Source organism: Pongo pygmaeus, chromosome 1 (assembly GCF_028885625.2).
Source record: "Pongo pygmaeus isolate AG05252 chromosome 1, NHGRI_mPonPyg2-v2.0_pri, whole genome shotgun sequence".
Lineage (NCBI taxonomy): Eukaryota > Metazoa > Chordata > Mammalia > Primates > Hominidae > Pongo > Pongo pygmaeus.
Window position 1 is genome coordinate 136,857,155 of NC_072373.2, and position 19,045 is coordinate 136,876,199.

A 19,045-nucleotide genomic window follows, 5' to 3' on the forward strand; every position below is an offset into this window, starting at 1 on the left:
AGAAAAGACAGACACCTAAGTAAGAAAAATACAATATTAAGTGCTATGTTAGAGCATTAATTGCGTGATGAGGTAGTGACTGGGTGACTACTTTAGAGTGGGTAGTCAGAGAAGGCTTCTCTCTGAAGTAATGTGAAGGACAAGAAGAAGCTGACCATATAACTGTTATTCCAGTAAAAAGAAACAGCTATGGCCAAGGTTCCATGGTAGAAGCAAACTTGGTAAGTGTAAAGTATAAGAAAAATGTCAGGAACAAGGAGAGTTGTATGAAATGAGGCCAGAGAAGTAGACAGGAACCAGACCACATAGGGCTTTGTATTCAAGATAAGGAACTTGGATTTTTTTAACTGTGGTAAAATTCATATAATATAAAATTTACCATTTTAACCACTTTAAAGTGCACAGTTCAGAAGCATTAAGTACATTCATAATGTTGTGTAACCATCACCACTATCTATGTCCAGTATTTTTCCATCAGTCCCCCACAAAGAACTTCATACTCATTAGCAATTATTTTCCATTTTCCCTTCCCCTAGTCCCTGGCAACCACTAATCTTTCTTTCTCTATGAATTTGCCAATTCTGAATATTTCATATAAATGGAATTATGCATCCTGTGTCTGGCTCCTTTCACTTAGCATAATGTTTTCAAAGTTCATACACTTTGTACCATGTATCAGTAGTTTATTCGTTTTTATGACTGAATAATATTCTTTGTATGGATACACTATATGATATGGTCTGGCTGTGTTCCCACCCAAATCTTATCTTGAATTCCACATGTTTAGGAGAGACCCAGTGGGAGGTAACTGAATCATGGGGGCAGGTCTTTCCTTGGCTATTCTCGTGACAGTGAGTAAATCTCATGAGATCTGATGGTTTTAAAAATGGGAGGTTCCCTGCGCAAGTTCTCTTGTCTGCTACCATGTGAGATGTGCCTTTTACCTTCCACCACAATTGTGAGGCCTCCCCAGCCACATGGAACTGTGAGTCCATTAAACCTCTTTCTTTTGTAAATTGCCCAGTCTCAGGTATGTCTTTATCAACAGCATGAAAACTCACTAATACAGTAAAATGGTACCAGTAAAGTGGGGCACTACTGTAGATACCCAAAAATGTGGAAGCGACTTTGGAACTGGGTAACAGGTAAGGGTTGCAACAGTTTGGAGGGCTCAGAAGAATACAGGAAAATGTGGGAAAGTTTGGAACTTCCTAGAGACTTGTTCAATAACTTTGACCAAAATGCTGATAGCGATATGGACAATAAAGTCCAGAATAAGGTGGTCTTGGAGAGAAATGAGAAACTCGTTGGGAACTGGAGCAAAGGTGACTCTTAAGTTTTAGTGAAGAGACTGGTGGCATTTTGCCCCTGCCCTAGAGATTTGTGGAATTTTGAACTTCAGAGAGATGATTTAGGGTATCTGGTGGAAGAAATTTCTAAGCAACAAAGCACTCCAGAGGTGACTTGAGTGTGATAGAAAAGAAAATCCCATTTTCTGAGGAGAAATTCAAGCTGGCTGCATACATTTGCATAAGTAATGAGGAGCCAAATGTTAATCCCCAAGACAATGGGGAAAATGTCTCCAGGGCATGTCAGAGGTCTCTGGAGCAGCCTCTCCCATCACAGGCCTGGAGGCCTAGGAGGAAAAAATGGTTTCGTGGGTGGGATCCAGGGTCACCACGCTGTGTCCAGCCTAGGGACTTGATGCCCTGCATCCCAGTCACTCTAGCTGTGGCTGAAAAAGGCCAACATAGAGCACAGGCCGTGGCTTCAGAGGGTGCAAGCCCCATGCCTTGGCAGCTTCTACCCAATGTTGAATCTGTGAGTACACAGAAGTCATGAATTGAGGTTTGGGAACCTCCACCTAGATTTCAGAGGATGTATGGAAAGTCCTGGTTCTCCAGGCAGAAGTTTGCTGCTGAGGCAGGGCCTTCATGGAGAACCTCTACTAGGAAAGTGTGGAAGGGAAATGTGGGGTGGGCACCCCCATACAGAGTCCCCACTGGGGCGCTGCCTGGTGGAGCTGTGAGAAGAGGGAGGGCCACCATCATCCAGAACCCCAGAATAACAGATGCACTGACAGCTTGCACCATGCGCCTGGAAAAGCCACAGACACTCAATGCCAGCCCGTGAAAGCAGCCAGGGGAAAGGCTGTAGCCTACAAAGCCACAGGGGTGGAGCTGCCAAGACCATGGGAACCCACCTCTTGCATCAGTGTGACCTGGATGTGAGACATGGAGTCAAAATAGTTCATTTTGGAGCTTTAAGATTTAACTGCCCTGCCGAATTTTGGACTTGCATGGGGCCTGTAGCCCCTTTGTTTTGGCCAATTTCTACCATTTGGAATGGGTGTATTTACCCAATGTCTGTACCCCCACTGTATCTAGGAAGTAACTAACTTGCTTTTGATTTTACAGGCTGATAGGCAGAAGGGAATTGCCTTGTCTCAGATGAGACTTTGGACTGTGGACTTTTGAGTTACTGCTCAAATGAATTAAGACTTTGAGAGACTGTTGGGAAGGCACGATTTGTTTTGAAATGTGAAGACATGAGATTTGGGAGGGGCAGGGGCGGAATGATATAGTTTGGCGGTATCCCCACCCAAATCTCATGTTGAATTCCCATGTGTTGTGGGAGAGACCCAGTGGGAGGTAACTGAATCATGGGGGCAGGTCTTTCCCATGCTGTTCTCATGAGAGTGAATAAGTCTCAAGAGATCTGATGGTTTTATAAAGCGGAGTTTCCCTGCACAAGCTCTCTTCTCTTGTCTGCCACCATATGAGATGTGTCTTTCACCTTCCACCATGATTGTGAGGCCTCCCCAGCCACATGGAACTGTGAGTCCATTAAACTTCTTTCTTTGGTAAATTGCCCAGTCTCAGGTATGTCTTTATCAGCAGCATGAAAACGGACTAAGACACTATATTTTGTTTATCCATTCATGATGATGAACATTTGGGGTGTTTTCACTTTTTGGCTTACTTTGTAAACATTTGTATACAATTTTTGCTTAGATACCTGTTTTCAACCCTTCTGAGTACAAAACTAGGAGTGGAATTACTAGGTCATATGGTAATTCTACGTTCAACTTATTGAGGAAGGCTAAAGTGTTTTCTACAGTGGCTGCACCATTTTAGATTCCCTCAAGCAATGAATGAGGGTTCCATTTTTTTTCTACACTTGCTAACACTTGTTCTTTTCCATTTTTTGTTTTTTAAAAATGACCATCCTTAGTGGGTATGAAGTGATATATCAATGTAGTTTTTATTTTCATTTGTGAAGGAGTTTGGATTTTATTCTGAAGGTTTTAGAAAGCCATTAGAAGGTTTAAGTAGGTAAGCAATATGATCTATTTTTTTTGAGATGGAGTCTCACTCTGTCACCCAGGCTTGAATGGATCATGGCTCAATCTTGGCTCACTGCAACCTCTACCTCCCAGGTTCAAACAATTCTCCTGCCTCAGCCTCCTGAGTAGTTAAGACTACACGTGCCTGCCACACCTGGCTAATTTTTGTATTTTTAGTAGAGACGGGGTTTCACCATATTGGCCAGGCTGGTTTCAAACTCCTGACCTTGTGATCTGCTTCTCTCGGCCTCCCAAAGTGCTGGGATTACAGGCGTGACCCACTGCACCTGGCCTAATTTATGTTTTAAATAATAAACTTAAATCTATTTTTGGAAAATGGATTGTTTGGAGGGGGTCAAGATTGTAAGCAGAGAGCCCAGCTAGGAAGCCACAGCAACAGACCAGGTAAGAGATGATGCTTTGTGCTAAGGATAACAGAAAAGAGGCCACGAAATCAATGGATTTAAGAATATGTTTTGGGGCTGGCTGCACTGGCTCATGTCTGTAATCCCAGCACCTTGGGAGGCCCAGGTGGATGGATCACCTGAGGTCAGGAGTTCAAGACCAGTCTGGCCAACATGGTGAAACCCCGCCTCCATTAACAATACAAAAATTAGCCGGGCGTGGTGGCAGGTGCCTGTAATCCCAGTTACTTAGTGGCTGAGGCAAAAGAATTGCTTGAACAGGAGGCGGAGGCTGCAGTGAGCGGAGATCATGCCACTGCACTCCAACCTGGGTGAAAATCTGTCTGAAAAAAAAATATATATATGTTTTGGAAATAAAGTTGACATGGCTTGCTAATACACTGGATGAAAAAAGGGATGGAAAGAGAGAACAAGAAAAATCTTATATATTTGTGGTTTGAGCAACTGCATGATACTGAGTTAGGGGAAGGGTAGGGTTATGAGAAAATATATGAGTCCTATTTTGGCCAAGTCTGAGATGCCTCTTAAAAATATCCGAATGGAGGTAACAACTAAGTAGTTGGATATTGAATCTGGAGTTACAGGAAAAGGTCAATACTGGAGAAATGGGTTTGGAAGTGTCTGACACATAGTATTTAAAGCTACATGAAATTTACTAAGGATGAGTTTGTGGATACAGAAGAGAAGGAGGCCCTACACTGAATTCTGTGGTACAATATCTAAGTTTCTGGGTTATCTTGCTGCTCTTTATCCTGTTCTTTTATTTCACATTTTACATCCTAATTTGTAATTCTATTTTCCTTTTCTGAATCTATTTCCCATACTTTGGCTCTAATCTGGCTGTCCACCTCCACTCACTATACATGTGTGTCGGCATAGCAGTTTATATTATACCGCTAATCTAAGATCCCAGACTTTAGAGTTGGACAGACTTGTGTTTAACTCCCTTCTCTAGACTCTACTATCTGTATGACTTGGGGAATTTTATTTTTCTCAAGGCCTCAGGTTTCTCAACTATTAAAAAGGTGATACATGTTTCTAATAGGTGTGTTGTAAGGAAATGAGTGAGATCATATGTGAAGTCTCTGGCGTAGTCCTAGCATAAAATAAGGACTTAATACAAAGAACAATATTACCATTATTAATATCCTCCTGCTGTTAGCCACTGCTGTATGCGTGCCCAATGATTTTTTACCACTAGGGCCAGTATAAAATGGTCTAAAGACTGAGGATGAAAGTTTTGGCGGCCAACAAAGACAGCTGAATTAGTTAGATAAGGCATGGGACAGGCTGGCTGGGATGAGCCAAAGTGAGCCAAAGGCAGTTGAGAAATTTAGACGTCTAGAATGCAACAACACATTGTATTGTATTATCCAAGGACTTATAACTGTGATATCATTTCTTATTATTTAACTCACCTAAGTTCAGCTGTGAGATCCTTTATAGTAGTGTATTTTTCCTCTAATGATAACTGAGCCTTCTGTAGTACATCTCTCAATTCCTGGAGTTGTCTTAAAGTACTTTTTAATTCTCCATGAGCATTTTGTAGTTCAGTCTCAAGTACTTCCCGTTTTTGCAAGGCTTCTGTTAGTTCAGTTTCAGTACGGTGCTGTAACTTTTCTAACTCCTTTACTATTAAGAGGAGAGAATAATTTTATAACTATATGTAAACCATTTCTTATTATAAACTTTGTATATATTAAGAATATTCAATTTTATTCATCTACAAGAGGCAAAATACCACTTATTGTCCCTTCCAGCCCCACCATCTCAAATTCTCAAATTATTTCACTTCGTTAAGTACAAATACATAGGCAGCTATACTCATCTAACCACTTGCTTACCAGCATTTGTTTTCTTTTCTAGCTCTGTCTTTGTCTGATCTAACATCATATCTAATTGAGAGAGATGCATTGCTTTATTTTCTCCATCTCGTTTTAGGTGCATTATTTCCTTTTCCATTTTAGACAGCTCTTCTTTGTACTGATCCATCTCAACCTTTACTTGCCTAATTAAAAACAAATAATAAAACAGGCAATTTAGAAACTTAACCAACTAACTTGTCTCTGACTAAAAAAAGCCTGCAAGTTATATAAGGACAAATATCAGCAAAATATCTAGTCAGAATTTTAAATCACCTATTTTTAAAAATTCTCCAACTAAAAACTATTCCTTTACACATTATATACCACTAAATACAACTTTACTACTACCTGGTAATATTTAACAAGCCTAGCATTCTTTTCACTCTAACCACATTTAACTTTAGCTTTGCATGTACTGAAAATATCCAAGGACCTCATTCATCTAGGAATTTTTGTTATTAGCAACAAAGAAAATAAATAAGCCAAACAATCAAATTATTCATCATAAAAACCATATTACTCACTGGAAAGCCAAGTCAATTGTTTTTACTCAGTTTCATTATTGGTTCTGTCCTTTTTTTAGCTTTAAAAGGAACTAGAGATTCCTAGACTAGTGCAACCTCCCTGCTTTACAGAGGAGGAAACTGAAGACTAGGTGAGTTGTCTGAGATAATACAACTAGCTGTTAATAGTGATAGGGCCAGGTTTACTAACTTTGTCAGTCCTGAACTTATTCTAATATGGCAGCTCCCCTACAGACAAATCAACATACTAAGAGCCAGTTTTAAGTCCCTTTGTTGGTAATTCTAAAGTGATATTCACTAATTAAACAATTGTTAATGTTACCCTCAATGGTAGGAAGAGTTCATGTTCCTTTGTGTCTACACTTTCTGTTGTTTGATCTTTGAAATTTCCAAATTGAGTTTGCAAGTAGGAGTATTTCTTTTCTAAATAAAACTTCAACAAATTTGGATTTGTTCAAGAGTTTTTTAATCGGAAGTCCATGAGTAAACTTAAGGAAAACTATAAAACCCCTGAAACAGTATGCAAAATTATACATGTGTAATGTACATGTGTACATCTATGTATAGAAGACAAGCTAAAGCTTTTTACCAGATCCTCAAATATGTCCATAGACCAATTAAGTACTAGATTAGATGAGTGCTAATGACACTTTTACATTTCTAAAATCCCAAGTAAATAATTTTTAGCTTGACCAATTAGCTCTAATATTAAAGTAGATATAAAACAGATAATTAGAAAAGAATAATCAAAAGAGATTGGCATAGAGCCATGAGCAGATGGCTTGTCAGCAAAGGAGTTAGGGGAAAATTATAGAAAATATACAAGGACTCAAAAAGCATTAGCAGCCTACAGACATTTTATAAAAAATAGAACTGTATATGCCTCAAAGTTTCATTAGGGTATCACTACATTTTAGCATGATGTATATAATGATAACCCTGAGATACCCAGAGAAAGTAAAAACCCCAAGAAAATATACATTTTAGAAAATTTCTACCAAAAAAATGTTATTTGGTTTTGATATAAATTTTCAGCACATGATAAATTCCATGGGAGTAAGTGGCTGAGGTATGTTAAAGATCAGGATCATTAGAGTACAGAAATTGTTAAAAATGAGAAGCTAAGGTGTCAGACGGATCAGCTTCAGAGGTATACTGAAATCCCCAAGAAGAATGACAGAAGTGATGCTGGAGAGGGCAACAGTAAGTCAAGATGTCTAAAGAAATCAGCACCAGTAAGGGTTCTGATGGCATGAGGTTCACAGAGTATAGTATATACTTCACACTTTGCCTGGACCCTGTGGTACAAGAGCTATGGGGAAAAGTTTTTTACTTTAGAAGGCTACAGGGGAAGAAGCAATGTCCTTAGGGGAGAGTCAGGTTTCTATTACAGCAAGAGAAAAGAAAAAGTAGTGAATACAGAGAATGGATTATGAAGTTGAAAAGGCACAGTAGAAGTCTTTCAGAAGTTGGGATGGGGTTGGAGAAAGAAACAGAATGTGTGGAGAGCTTTTTGGGAATTAGTGTGAGATATGAGAGCTGACCTGGAAATCTAGGGCTTCTTGTGGTATCTGGCATAAACAAGGATAAAGTGATAATGCAATCAGTCTTCACAGACTGAAGGTGGACACTAGTGGTGAGGCCATGTTAGTGAGTAGAACATCTGTCAATGGAAGAAAGAAGGTGTGAAAAACTTTGGTCTTAGCCTTAAACATGGGAAGCCCTCAACCCTGCTGAGAGGGTGACGGACATCTGAGGAAGCAAGTTGCTCCTCTGAGCACAAAGGACCCCTGTCAATGGAGGAGAGGGAACCTGGGGACATGTGGTTTTAGTGCCAGTGCATAAGTTCACTCTTGACTCCTGTTGGTAGAAGCATGGGCTGATTATGTTACAAATTATGTCAATTCTTCCCAACAAAGTAGAAGAGATCTGAAGAGGCTGGGTACTGCTTTCAGCTCACGGGTTCCTTTCTTGACCAATTAACTATCGATGCCTGGGACCAGCCTAGCCAAATTAAATCAGAATCTTTAGGTTTTATTTAATCTAAAAGTGGGACCCAGGCATCAGTATGTTTTTTTACAAGCTCTTGAGGTGATTTTAATATTCACTCAAGGCTGAGAACCACTTTTATATTGTCACTCTTCCCCTATATAATTGGATTGCCTGAAAGTTTCCTCTATGTGAGTACATTTACAATTTTGCCTACAACTTTTAATGTTATTCACAATTAACAGTTGCTGAGTGCCTATCAGGTATAAGGAACTGTGCCAGTTGTTGTGTAAGACCCAAAAATAAACCAGATATGATCCTTGCCTTAAGAAACTTATAATATAGTAGGAAGGTTAAAAGCATTAAACTGTAATACAGAAAAAAGCATAATGAGAGATATGAAGAAAATACAAACAAAATGCAATAGGAACACAGACTATGGAGACATTAATTCCTCAAGCAAATGCTCCACTGAACATTATCTGATTTCGAAACTCACATACCACTGATATTGAAGTGGGAAGGTAAATAAAACATATTCACATTTTACCTGGCAGTGCCAGTAAGCTCAATTACTTTTTGCCTTTTCAAATCTGCTTCATGTGCAGCTGATTCACATTTCTCCTCCATTTTTCTCAACTTTTCAGCTGAACTTTCCCTTTGTTTTTGAAGTTCTTGTTCCAGTTTTGACACCTTGTAAAGCAGTTTTCAGTAAACATTTTAAATTCAGAAGAAAAATACTTTTATAAATATGTAACCTAGCTTATCAGTTTCAAGATGTATCATAAAAATCAACATATAGACCAAGAAGTAATGTTTGGAAAATATAAAAAGCAAGGCTTACTTTCTAATAATAAAGATACTTCACATACATATTACTATTTAGGGAAGTGGCCACATCATAACACTAAAGTGTTAAAATAATTGAACAAAATGATAGTAAATGTTCCCCTTTTCATTGTCCCCATTTGAAATGCCCTTTCTTCTCTTACCATACTGCTCCTCTCTTTTCTTCACGAATTGACTCACTCAATAGATTCCTAGATTTCCACATGACCTCAAATGCTAATTTGCATTTGCTCCCATCTTAACTTGAATTTGTTCCTATTCATTCTTCCTCTATTCTACTACAATAAAGGAGGTATTCTTCCTCCTTTATATAAATCAAACTGCTTCATAGGTGTTGTGGATTCAATTCCTATTCATTTTTTCAGGAACTTCATACTACTATCTCCTCTTTCCAATATCTTCAGTCTCTCTACTGTTTTTTTAATATTAGCATTTAAACATGTTAAAAGACTTTCCCACTGTAAAAAGCTTTTCTTCAGACCTTGACCTCCCTCGACCTACTACCCTTTATTTCCTCCCATGTACAGCCCAACTTCTCAAAGTTTTCTATGCATGTTGTATCACTGTCTTACTTCTCATTCTTCAACCCATAGCCAGAGGCCATTCCACAGAAATAGGGATTACAACACCAGTGACTTCCAAGTTGCTAATTCCAACGGACATTTCCCAACCTTCACTTTACTTGACATTGATTCCAGTAGCCCATGACAGCAACATTCACTCCTTCCTTAATGAAATACTTACTTTGGCTTCCATGTATCACATCCCTCAGGGATCTGTCCAAGTCAATCTTCTTGCTTCTCATTCTATATTCTCTCCCTAGGTAATTTCAGTCACTCCATGTCTTCATGAATATTTATACGACTGTGGTCTCAAAGTTAACCTCTCAATTCTGACCTGCATATCCCCCCTGTTCTAAAATCCCTCAGTGAAGAACTAAACATAGATCATAAACCATTAATATCTTGCCAGGTGCGGTGGTTCACACCTATAATCCCAGCACTTTGGGAGGCCAAGGAGGGCAGATTACTTAAGCCCAAGAGTTCGAGACCAGCCTGGGCAACATGGTGAAACTCTGTCTCTACCAAAAAAAAAAAAAAAGGAGAAAAAAAAAAAAAAGACACACACACACACACACACACACACACACACAAAATTAGCTGGGCATGGTGGTATGCACTCAGAAGGCAGAAGTGGGAAAATCACCTGAGCCCAGGGAAGTTGAGGCTGCACTGAGCCGTGATCATGTCACTGCACTCCAGCCTGGGTGACAAGGTAAGACCCTGTCTCAAAACAAAACAAAACAAAACAAAACAAGAAAACCCCATTAATATCCACCCCTCCACCTCAAGTTTCAAGAAGAAAATTAAAACAGTACCCAGGTAAAAAGGGAAAGGAACCAAGGAAAATCCACCTACTCAATTCTTAATTAAATAAAGAAATCTAAAGATGCAAAATGGAACCTATGCACAGTGTAATATGAATGAAAGGCAGAAAAGGAATACCAAGTCAAAAATTTACTCCAAATACTGAAGAAATGTTTAGATATAAACTTCTGTAGACCTCAATGAAGCTAATGAGAACACAAAATCTTTTAAAACAAGATCACAAAGAAAATCACCGAATAAAAAATACAAATGAGGCCGGGCGCAGTGGCTCACGCCTGTAATCCCAGCACTTTGGGAGGCTGAGGTGGGCAAATCACGAGATCAAGAGATCGAGACCATCCTGGCCAACATGGGGAAACCCCATCTCTACTAAAAAAAACAAAAATTAGCTGGGTGTGGTGGTGCGCACCTGTAGTCCCAGCTACTCGGGAGGCTGAGGCAGGAGAATCACTTGAACCTGGGAGGCAGAGGTTGCAGTGAGCCAAGATCGCACCACTGCACTCCAGCCTGGCGACACAGTGAGATTACATCTCAAAAAGAGAAAAAAAAGAAAAAAAAATGAACTGGTTAAAAAACAAACAAACAAACAAAAAAAACAGAAAAAACCATACAACCATTATAGAAGTGAGTGAGGAACAAGAATCATAATCAATCCTGCAAGAACCAGAGTCAATGACAAAAGATGTAGGTAGTGGGAATCAAACATAGATGAGAAGAAGAAATGCTTCAGGATGAAGCTGTATAGTAGGCATAGCAAGCAGTAGGTCTAAATTTTAACAAAAGGGATGGAGAGTCACAGGAAGATGTCTCTTGAAAAAAAAATACAGAGGCCAGGAGCGGTGGCTCATGCCTGTAATCCCAGCACTTTGGGAGGCCCAAGCGGGTGGATCACCAGAGAAGGGAGTTTTGAGATGAACCTGACCAACATGGAGAAACCCTGTCTCTACTAAAAATACAAAATTAGCCGGGCGTGGTGGCACAAGCCTGTAATCCCAGCTACTCAGGTCGCTGAGGTGGGAGAATCGCTTGAACCTGGGAGGTGGAAGTTGCAGTGAGCCAAGATTGCACCATTGCACTCCAGCCTGGGTGACAAGAGTGAAGCTCCGTCTCAAAAAAAAAATACAGAATACCTGCCTGATGTGTTTAAATGTAGTGAGAGGAAGATTCTTTAGTTCCACTGGACAGGCTGAGGAGGACTTTAGAACAAGTAGATAAAAGACCATAAAAATGACAAAAAAGGAAAATACAGTAAGATTACAGGGGATGATCATTTTCTAATTTACACATTACTGTAAATTTGATTTCTTTTCAAAGAAAAAACAAAATAAAAATGTAAAATATCTAAAGAATTCAGATAAATTCAGTAATGAATTAAAGGAAAAAGATTAGATTCTAGTATAAAATTCTCTAGAATTCTTACATTCAAGTAAGTAATAATTTTTAATTTTAGAACTTTCAGGGGTATTTTCCCTTGAGATTTTTCTTTTAGTGCACTGCTTTGCCATTTCTTTAAGGAATATCACATACCATGTCCTGATCCGAAAGGGAAAAATTATAGGTATTCAGATTAGGTACAAGAAGACAGATTGAATAAAGAAACATGAATTATAAATTGTATGGAATGGCAAACATATAATCATGGTATAAGAGATGGAGGTCAGATTACATAGGAATAGAACTTTATTTTAGAATATCAGTATAGAGTATTTCTTATAATGCAAAATCCTTGAGATTGAACAGCAATTTTTTTTTTTGAGGCGGAGTCTCACTCTGTCGCCCAGGCTGGAGTGCAGGGGCACGATCGCAGCTCATGGCAACCTCCACCTCTTGGGTTCAAGCAATTCTTGTGTCTCAGCCTCCTCAGTAGCTGGGGTTACAGGCATGTGCCACAATGCCTGGCTAAGTTTTGTATTTTTAGTAGAGACGAGGTTTGGCCACGTTGGCCAGGCTCGTCTCGAACTCCTGACCTCAGGTGATCCACCTGCCTCAGCCTCCCAAAGTGCTGGAATTATGGGCATGAGCCACGGCATCTGGCCAAACAGCAATTTAAAAAACTAACCAAAAATCTATTCATGATTTTAAAAATTTCTATTTCATACAAATAAAACAATCTTGGGCTAATAATATATACCTGTTTTTCAAGTTTAGTTTGAGTATCTTCTAGCTCTCCATTTCTAATTGTCTCTTGTTGTAACATTTGCTGCTGTTGCTGAAGAGTATGCTGTAGAATAACATTTTGCTCAGAAGTCTCTTGAAGACTGTGATTTTTTATCTTTAGCTCTTTCTGTAAACAATATACCTGGCAAATATATATATATATCTCTCAATACAACGCAATGTTTCAAATAAATGGCAATAAAATGTCAAAGCTGTCCTCCTTATTAGATAACCATCCACTTGTCATGTGGGACAATTGCATTCATGTCTATAGTTTGTCATTGGAAGGGCAGTATTCATTTTTCTAATGGGGAGATGTACTGGAAGGGCTTGCTTATAGGATTGCTCTTGGTTGGTGTCTGGAAATGTGGCTTTAAAAATGTTCCTAAGTGATGAGGTTGTTTTGCCTGGCTGGGGCACTGAAACATGCCTTTCTTTAGAATTCTGGAATTTTTGATGCTTGTAGGCTGGTCATTGTTCCTGTGTGACAAGCCCCCAGTAAAAACCCTGAACTTTGAGTCATAAATAGGCTTCCCTAGGCAGAAACAGATGTTGCCACATTTTACTGCTATAAAAAGGAGCATGTTCTGTTTGACCTCTCCCAGAAGGAGGGAACAGTATAGGCAGCCATGGTTTTATCTGCACTTCACCTGATTCTTTCACCCTTTCTAATAATAAACTAGAGCCATAAAAGCACTATATGATGTTTGGTGCTATTTATTGTTATTGTTGCTATTATTGCTGTTGTTTATATAATAATATCCCAGCAAAGCACTGCTGAATATTTATGCTACAAAAAAACACATAAAGGAATGACAATAACAACTAAGAAATTTCACGAATTACTCTATATATTTAGGACTTGAATATGATGGTCTCCAAAATTGCTTTAAGATACTTTTATCCAAGAGCACCTATTAAGAAGAAAAATAAATGCCCTTTGTCCTAGTAATCCAAATTCTAAAAATATGCCAGCAGAAATTATTTTTAAAATACTATCAACAATGAAACATAATTTAAAATATATTTTATAATATTCTTCATCTCCTACCAAAATGAATGGAAGATTTAATAAGTGATGATTGTCAATGTGATTAAAAATGATGCAACCATTTAAAATAATTAAAAAGACAGCTAACATATAAAAATTTATAGTTAAAAAATCACATTTCATTAATATAATTTTGAAAAATATACATGCACATAGAAAAATGAAAACTGAAGTATTAGAGAATGGGCTGTAGGTAAATGTTCTTTAAAAGTTTTCTTGTTGTTGCTTATGTAATAAATTTTTTAAATGAAGGAAAATAAAGCCATTTCTTTAAAGCAAAGAATCTTTCCAGTAAATATCATTCCAAAAGGAATTTTAAACTCCTTATAGTAAATAGTGGAAGAGAATCATGACTTGCTTCTTTTTTCTAACTATCCAGCAGGTGAACATTAAGGCCTTCAGGGCCAAATATTCTTTGCTCATTATGAGAAGCTCCGAGATTTCAGATTTCTTAATTATATGATGATGTTGTATACTTGAAGTAACCCTGGATATCATAGGCAACTAATTGATCTCTAATCCTGAATTATAATCCCTTTTCATGCAAATCTGTTTTGTTTAATTCTGTCTGCATGAAAATAATTTAGTGTAAATATGTGTCAGTATCACCTGTTTTGTTTTCTCTCTTAGCTCCTGACCAAACCTGCAGATCACACTTCTGCATTGGTTTATTTTAGATAGAACTGACTTGCCTGCAAGACAGGTTTAAATACTGTTTTTTTCTTTATTGGAACATCCTGTCTCATACTTAACTATTCAGAGAAAAAAATGGACAAAACATTAAAATAAGACAAAACAGAAGAAAAAAATAAGATCTAACCAAAACACAAACCCTTACCACATAATAACAACAAAATTTTATTTCAGTAATCTAGTCACTGACATTTCAATTACATATATTGAAATATCTAATATTAGTTATCATAAATATTTACAAAATAGAACCTGTATCTATCAAACTTATACTGGCATTTCATTGTACTGACCTTTAACTCCAGTTGGCTTTAGTTTTTTTTTTTTTTTGAGATGGAGTCTTGCTTTGCTGCCCAGGCTGGAGTGCAGTGGTGCGATCTCAGCTCACTGCAAGCTCCACCTCCCAGGTTCACGCCATTCTCCTGCCTCAGCCTCCCAAGTAGCTGGGACTACAGGCACCCACCACCACGCCTGGCTAATTTTTTTTTTTGAATTTTAATAGAGACGGGGTTTCACCGTGTTAGATCTCCTGACCTTGTGATCTGCCTGCCTCAGCCTCCCAAAGTACTGGGATTACAGGTGTGAGCCACTGCGCCTAGCCAGTTGGCTTTAGTTTAAAAGTAAATACAGAACAAATTGTTTTTATATTATATTTTCTACTAATGTATTATTATATTCCCAGAGTACTTAATATTTTATAATTGAAGTAAATAAGAAAGTAGAATTTAGATGATAAAATCTACCTTACACTTAACTTTATGTAGTATCACTATGTACCCAAAGCAGAAAGTCTCATAATTGTTGCTTAAAAATAAAATATAATGCAGAAATATATGATGCCAGCTTCTCAAAATCTAAGTCCATCCATTTAAATGAAGATATTTATCAATGAAACAACTGATTTTATTGAATAAAATCTTTATGCAGAAAACATTTAGGCTTATTCGCATCTACTTTGTATTTAGTTTCTTTTATCATGTTGACAATGTAATTTTGCATGAACACATAACTTTATTATTTTAAAAGCTTTGTTAAAAACATTTTAATATGAAATTAAATATCTTCCAAAAATTCAGAACCCCAAAGTATTATTTTCATCATAAATATATTTATTTCAACATCCGGAAAAGAATATGTGGCTGAGGCAAAAGCTCAGAGGAATATATATTAGCTTTTTGCAATGGGTAATCAACATGTAGTTTTCACAACTGGCTAAATTTCTACCTATATGCCCTAGGGCCACTTAATTATTCAGCGAGTTATATGATTGGGGCATATTCCCTGATTTAAAAGATAAGAACATCTTTATCACCTATTATTAACAGAATGGATGCACTATTACTCAAATCAGATTTTCTAAAATGTAGCTATATACGATGAAGACTTCACAACTCTGCTGTTACAAGGTGTTAATTATATTAACCAACATTAGAAAGAATTTTCTCTGTAAGACATAATTTGCTGTAAAGGCAAATAAGTCAACAGTTAGTACTTGGATTCTTCTCCATGTTTTTTGTCAATACACATGAACACGTGACAGATGACCTTTTAAGTAAGCAAGCCAATGCATGTGCAGTTGAGCTAACGATTGAGCGGCAATAAATGAGCTTGCAAATCTTTCTAATTTACTTACTCCCTAGTCTGGTCAAATATACCTGATTACCGCTTCTGGTTTCTAATTCAGTTTGAGCCTAGGTATGTCTTTCCAGTTGTTCTAAAAATCATTCTAAATGAGCCAGGTGTGGTGGCACATGCCTGTAATCCCAGCTGCTGGGAAGGCTGAGGCAGGAGAATTGCTTGAACCTGGGAGGCAGAGGTTGCAGTGAGCCGAGATTGCACCACTGCGCTCCAGCCTGGGTGACAAAGCAAGACCCTGTCTCCAAAAAAGAAAAAAGTTCTATTTATTTTGTGTGTAAATACCTGTTATCCACCCTAGTCTCTGATGTTGTTTCTATGAATGCAAAGTCTAAAGCTCAACAGATTCTCCTGTTACAAATGCTGCCTACCTCCCTCCAGGTAGATTCCATCTCTGCCAAGTCTATTTATTATGAAGCGGAGTGTGGGTATGGGCAGTAGAATAAATGCCAAAATAATGTATTTTGTATACTACTTTAAAGAAGATCATAGTAAAAAAAAAAAAAAAAGGACATTCCTATTTTTAAAAATCCAAGTACATACAGTTTAGATGATTTAGTTTCTATGTATTGGAGTAGAAAAATACATGCCTGTCAAAGATGCTAAAAAACCTTCATAAGGGAAGGTAGAGGGAAGAAGACATGACCGTATAAAATCTGAAGTTGTTTTTTTTTTTAAACTTCTAAGGCTATATAATTACTTGATGCGCCTAAGTCTGGAGTGCTGGTCAACTACATTATTTACTCTTAGATCTACCTATGCCTTTCCCCTGCTCTGCTCTGTGTATTGCAGGAAACTGCATTTCTTGGCCTCCTTTGCCCTCTAGATTACAAATAGGTTTGGCCAATGGGAATGGCCAGTAGCTGCAGTGCTCCTCCTCTATTGCCCCAGTTCCTATTGGACAGACCCTTTTTCTTTGGCCCCAGCTCCAGATAGGCAGCCCTGCTTCTAGACTATGATCACACCATCTTTTCCTGATGTTCCTCTAACCTTAACAATAGTAGCAAGTCCCTGCTTATAATAATCTCTGAGTCACTGTGGTATACTGTTTGGCTTCTCTACCCTTTCATCACCTGTGTATCTAATTCTCTGTATAAATTTGCTCTATTTAAAAGATATAAAGGCTTCTGTTTTTCTCATTGGACCTTTCTGATATATTCAAGTCAATCTTGATTAATATGTAAATATAAACAAATAAATAAATACATACGTATATATATTTTTTGAGATAGGGTCTCGCTGTGCTGCCCAGGCTGGAGTGCAGTGGCGTGATCACGGCTCACTGCAGCCTCGACCTCCTAGACTCAAGTGATCCTCCCATCTCAGCTTCCTGAGTAGCTGGGACTACGGGTATGCACCACCACACCTGGCTAATGTTTTTAATTTTTTTGTAGAGATGGGGTTTTGCCCCATGTTGCCCAGGCTGGTCTTGAACTCCTGGCCTCAAGTGATCCACCCACTTTGGCCTCCCAAAGTGCTGGGCTTATAGGCGTGAGCAACACTGAGTGGTCAAAAGTCAACCTTGATTAAGATTCATTGTGAACGATTTCTAAAAATAAATTTTAACCTTAAAATATGTACATTATAAATTCTAACAAATAAATTCTTCATTACGATTATCCATTTGAGCAAATGTTTAGTGAGTGCCTAACCAAAGTAAAGTGCTACAAATTGAGCATACAGAGATGAGTAAGATGTTCAAGAAACGTTTCCAAGGCTGGGTGCGGTGGCTCACACCTGTAATCCCAGCACTTTGGGAGGCCAAGGTGGGCGGATTGCCTGAGTTCAGGAGTTCGTGACCAGCCTGGGCAACATGGTGAAACCCTGTCTCTACTAAAAAAAAAAAAATACAAAAAATTAGCCGGGTGTGGCAGCATGTACCTATAGTCCCAGCTACTCAGGAGGCTGAGGCAAGAAAATTGCTTGAACCCAGGAGGTGGAGGTTGCAGTGAGCCGAGCCTGGGCGACAGAGCAAGACTCCATCTCAAAAAAAAAAAAAAAAAAAAAAAAAAAAAAAGGTTTCCAATGCAGTATCTGAGAAACTTATCTCAAAAAAGTTGAAATTCTAAAGTTAATTCTCAATCCTACAGACAACAAGAAAGAACAAAAACAAAATGAAAAATTCTTGAAGAATTTTAAACCTCTAAATCTAAAACAATGTTCAAGGTGTCATGTAATTTTATATTAGAATGACTGTAATATTAATAATTTATTCTTCTGATTCCCTAAAAATAAATAAAAGAATTAGAATTTTAAGGTATATTTTATTTTGCATTGAAATGTTTGCTCTTCAAAGAAAATAAAATTGGAATTTACATTTTATTGGAAATACATTTTTATATCAGATACATAAAAGATATTATTTTGGCCAGGCACGGTGGCTCACACCTGTAATCCCAGCACTTTAGGAGGCCGAGGTGGGTGGATCACTTGAGGCCAGGAGTTCAAGGCCAGCCTGGCCAACATGGTGAAATCCCATCTTAACCAAAAATACAAAAATTAGCCAGGCATTGTAGTGCACACCTGTAATCCTAGCTACGCAGGAGGCTGAGGCACAAGAATTGCTTGAACCCGGGAGGCAGAGGTTCAAGTGAGCCAAGATTGTGACACTGTACTCCAGCCTGGGCAACAGAGGGAGACGCTGTCTCAAAGGAAATATATATATATATTTTGTCCTACGTCTCATGCTTCTTAAAAAAAATCACTTGAAATATATGCTATACATAAAGTAAATGTTAATTTACCTCTTCAGATTTCTTCTTTAACTGTTTTTCAAACTTTTCCTTATTTCCTTCCAATTGATTCAAATGCAAGACAAGTTCTTCCTTACAAATTTCCAATGCTGAATCTAGTTGCCTAACCTAAGCAGGAAAAAAAGCAAAAAAAAAAAAAAAAAAAACCACATACACACAAAATGATATACTCAATATTTTACAGATTTATCTCCTAATGTTACCTGACTGCTTCAAATAGTGAATATACAGTCCTACTTAGGATATAAAATGCCATTATAGAAGATATTTATTGAGTAAACTAATTCTTCATTGCAAATGAGGAAACCAAAGAGAAAACCAAGGGATGGAATCCTGAAGAATAAACGAGAGTTGGACAAGTTTAGAAGGG

The 19,045-nt window shown here is 37.9% G+C and overlaps 1 protein-coding gene across 32 annotated transcripts in view; it reads right to left on the minus strand.

Annotated features, from left to right (window-relative positions):
* Window positions 1-19,045, minus strand: part of CCDC18 (coiled-coil domain containing 18) — a 101,594-nt gene that overhangs the window by 35,984 nt on the left and 46,565 nt on the right. For all 32 annotated transcript variants that reach the window (XM_063664603.1, XM_063664638.1, XM_063664629.1 and 29 more), the window contains 5 exons: window positions 18,667-18,783; window positions 12,518-12,685; window positions 8,700-8,842; window positions 5,616-5,779; window positions 5,190-5,403 (listed from right to left, as the gene is read on the minus strand). In XM_063664603.1, coding sequence (XP_063520673.1) covers window positions 5,190-5,403; window positions 5,616-5,779; window positions 8,700-8,842; window positions 12,518-12,685; window positions 18,667-18,783 — 806 coding nt within the window. The remainder of the gene's footprint in view (window positions 1-5,189; window positions 5,404-5,615; window positions 5,780-8,699; window positions 8,843-12,517; window positions 12,686-18,666; window positions 18,784-19,045) is intronic.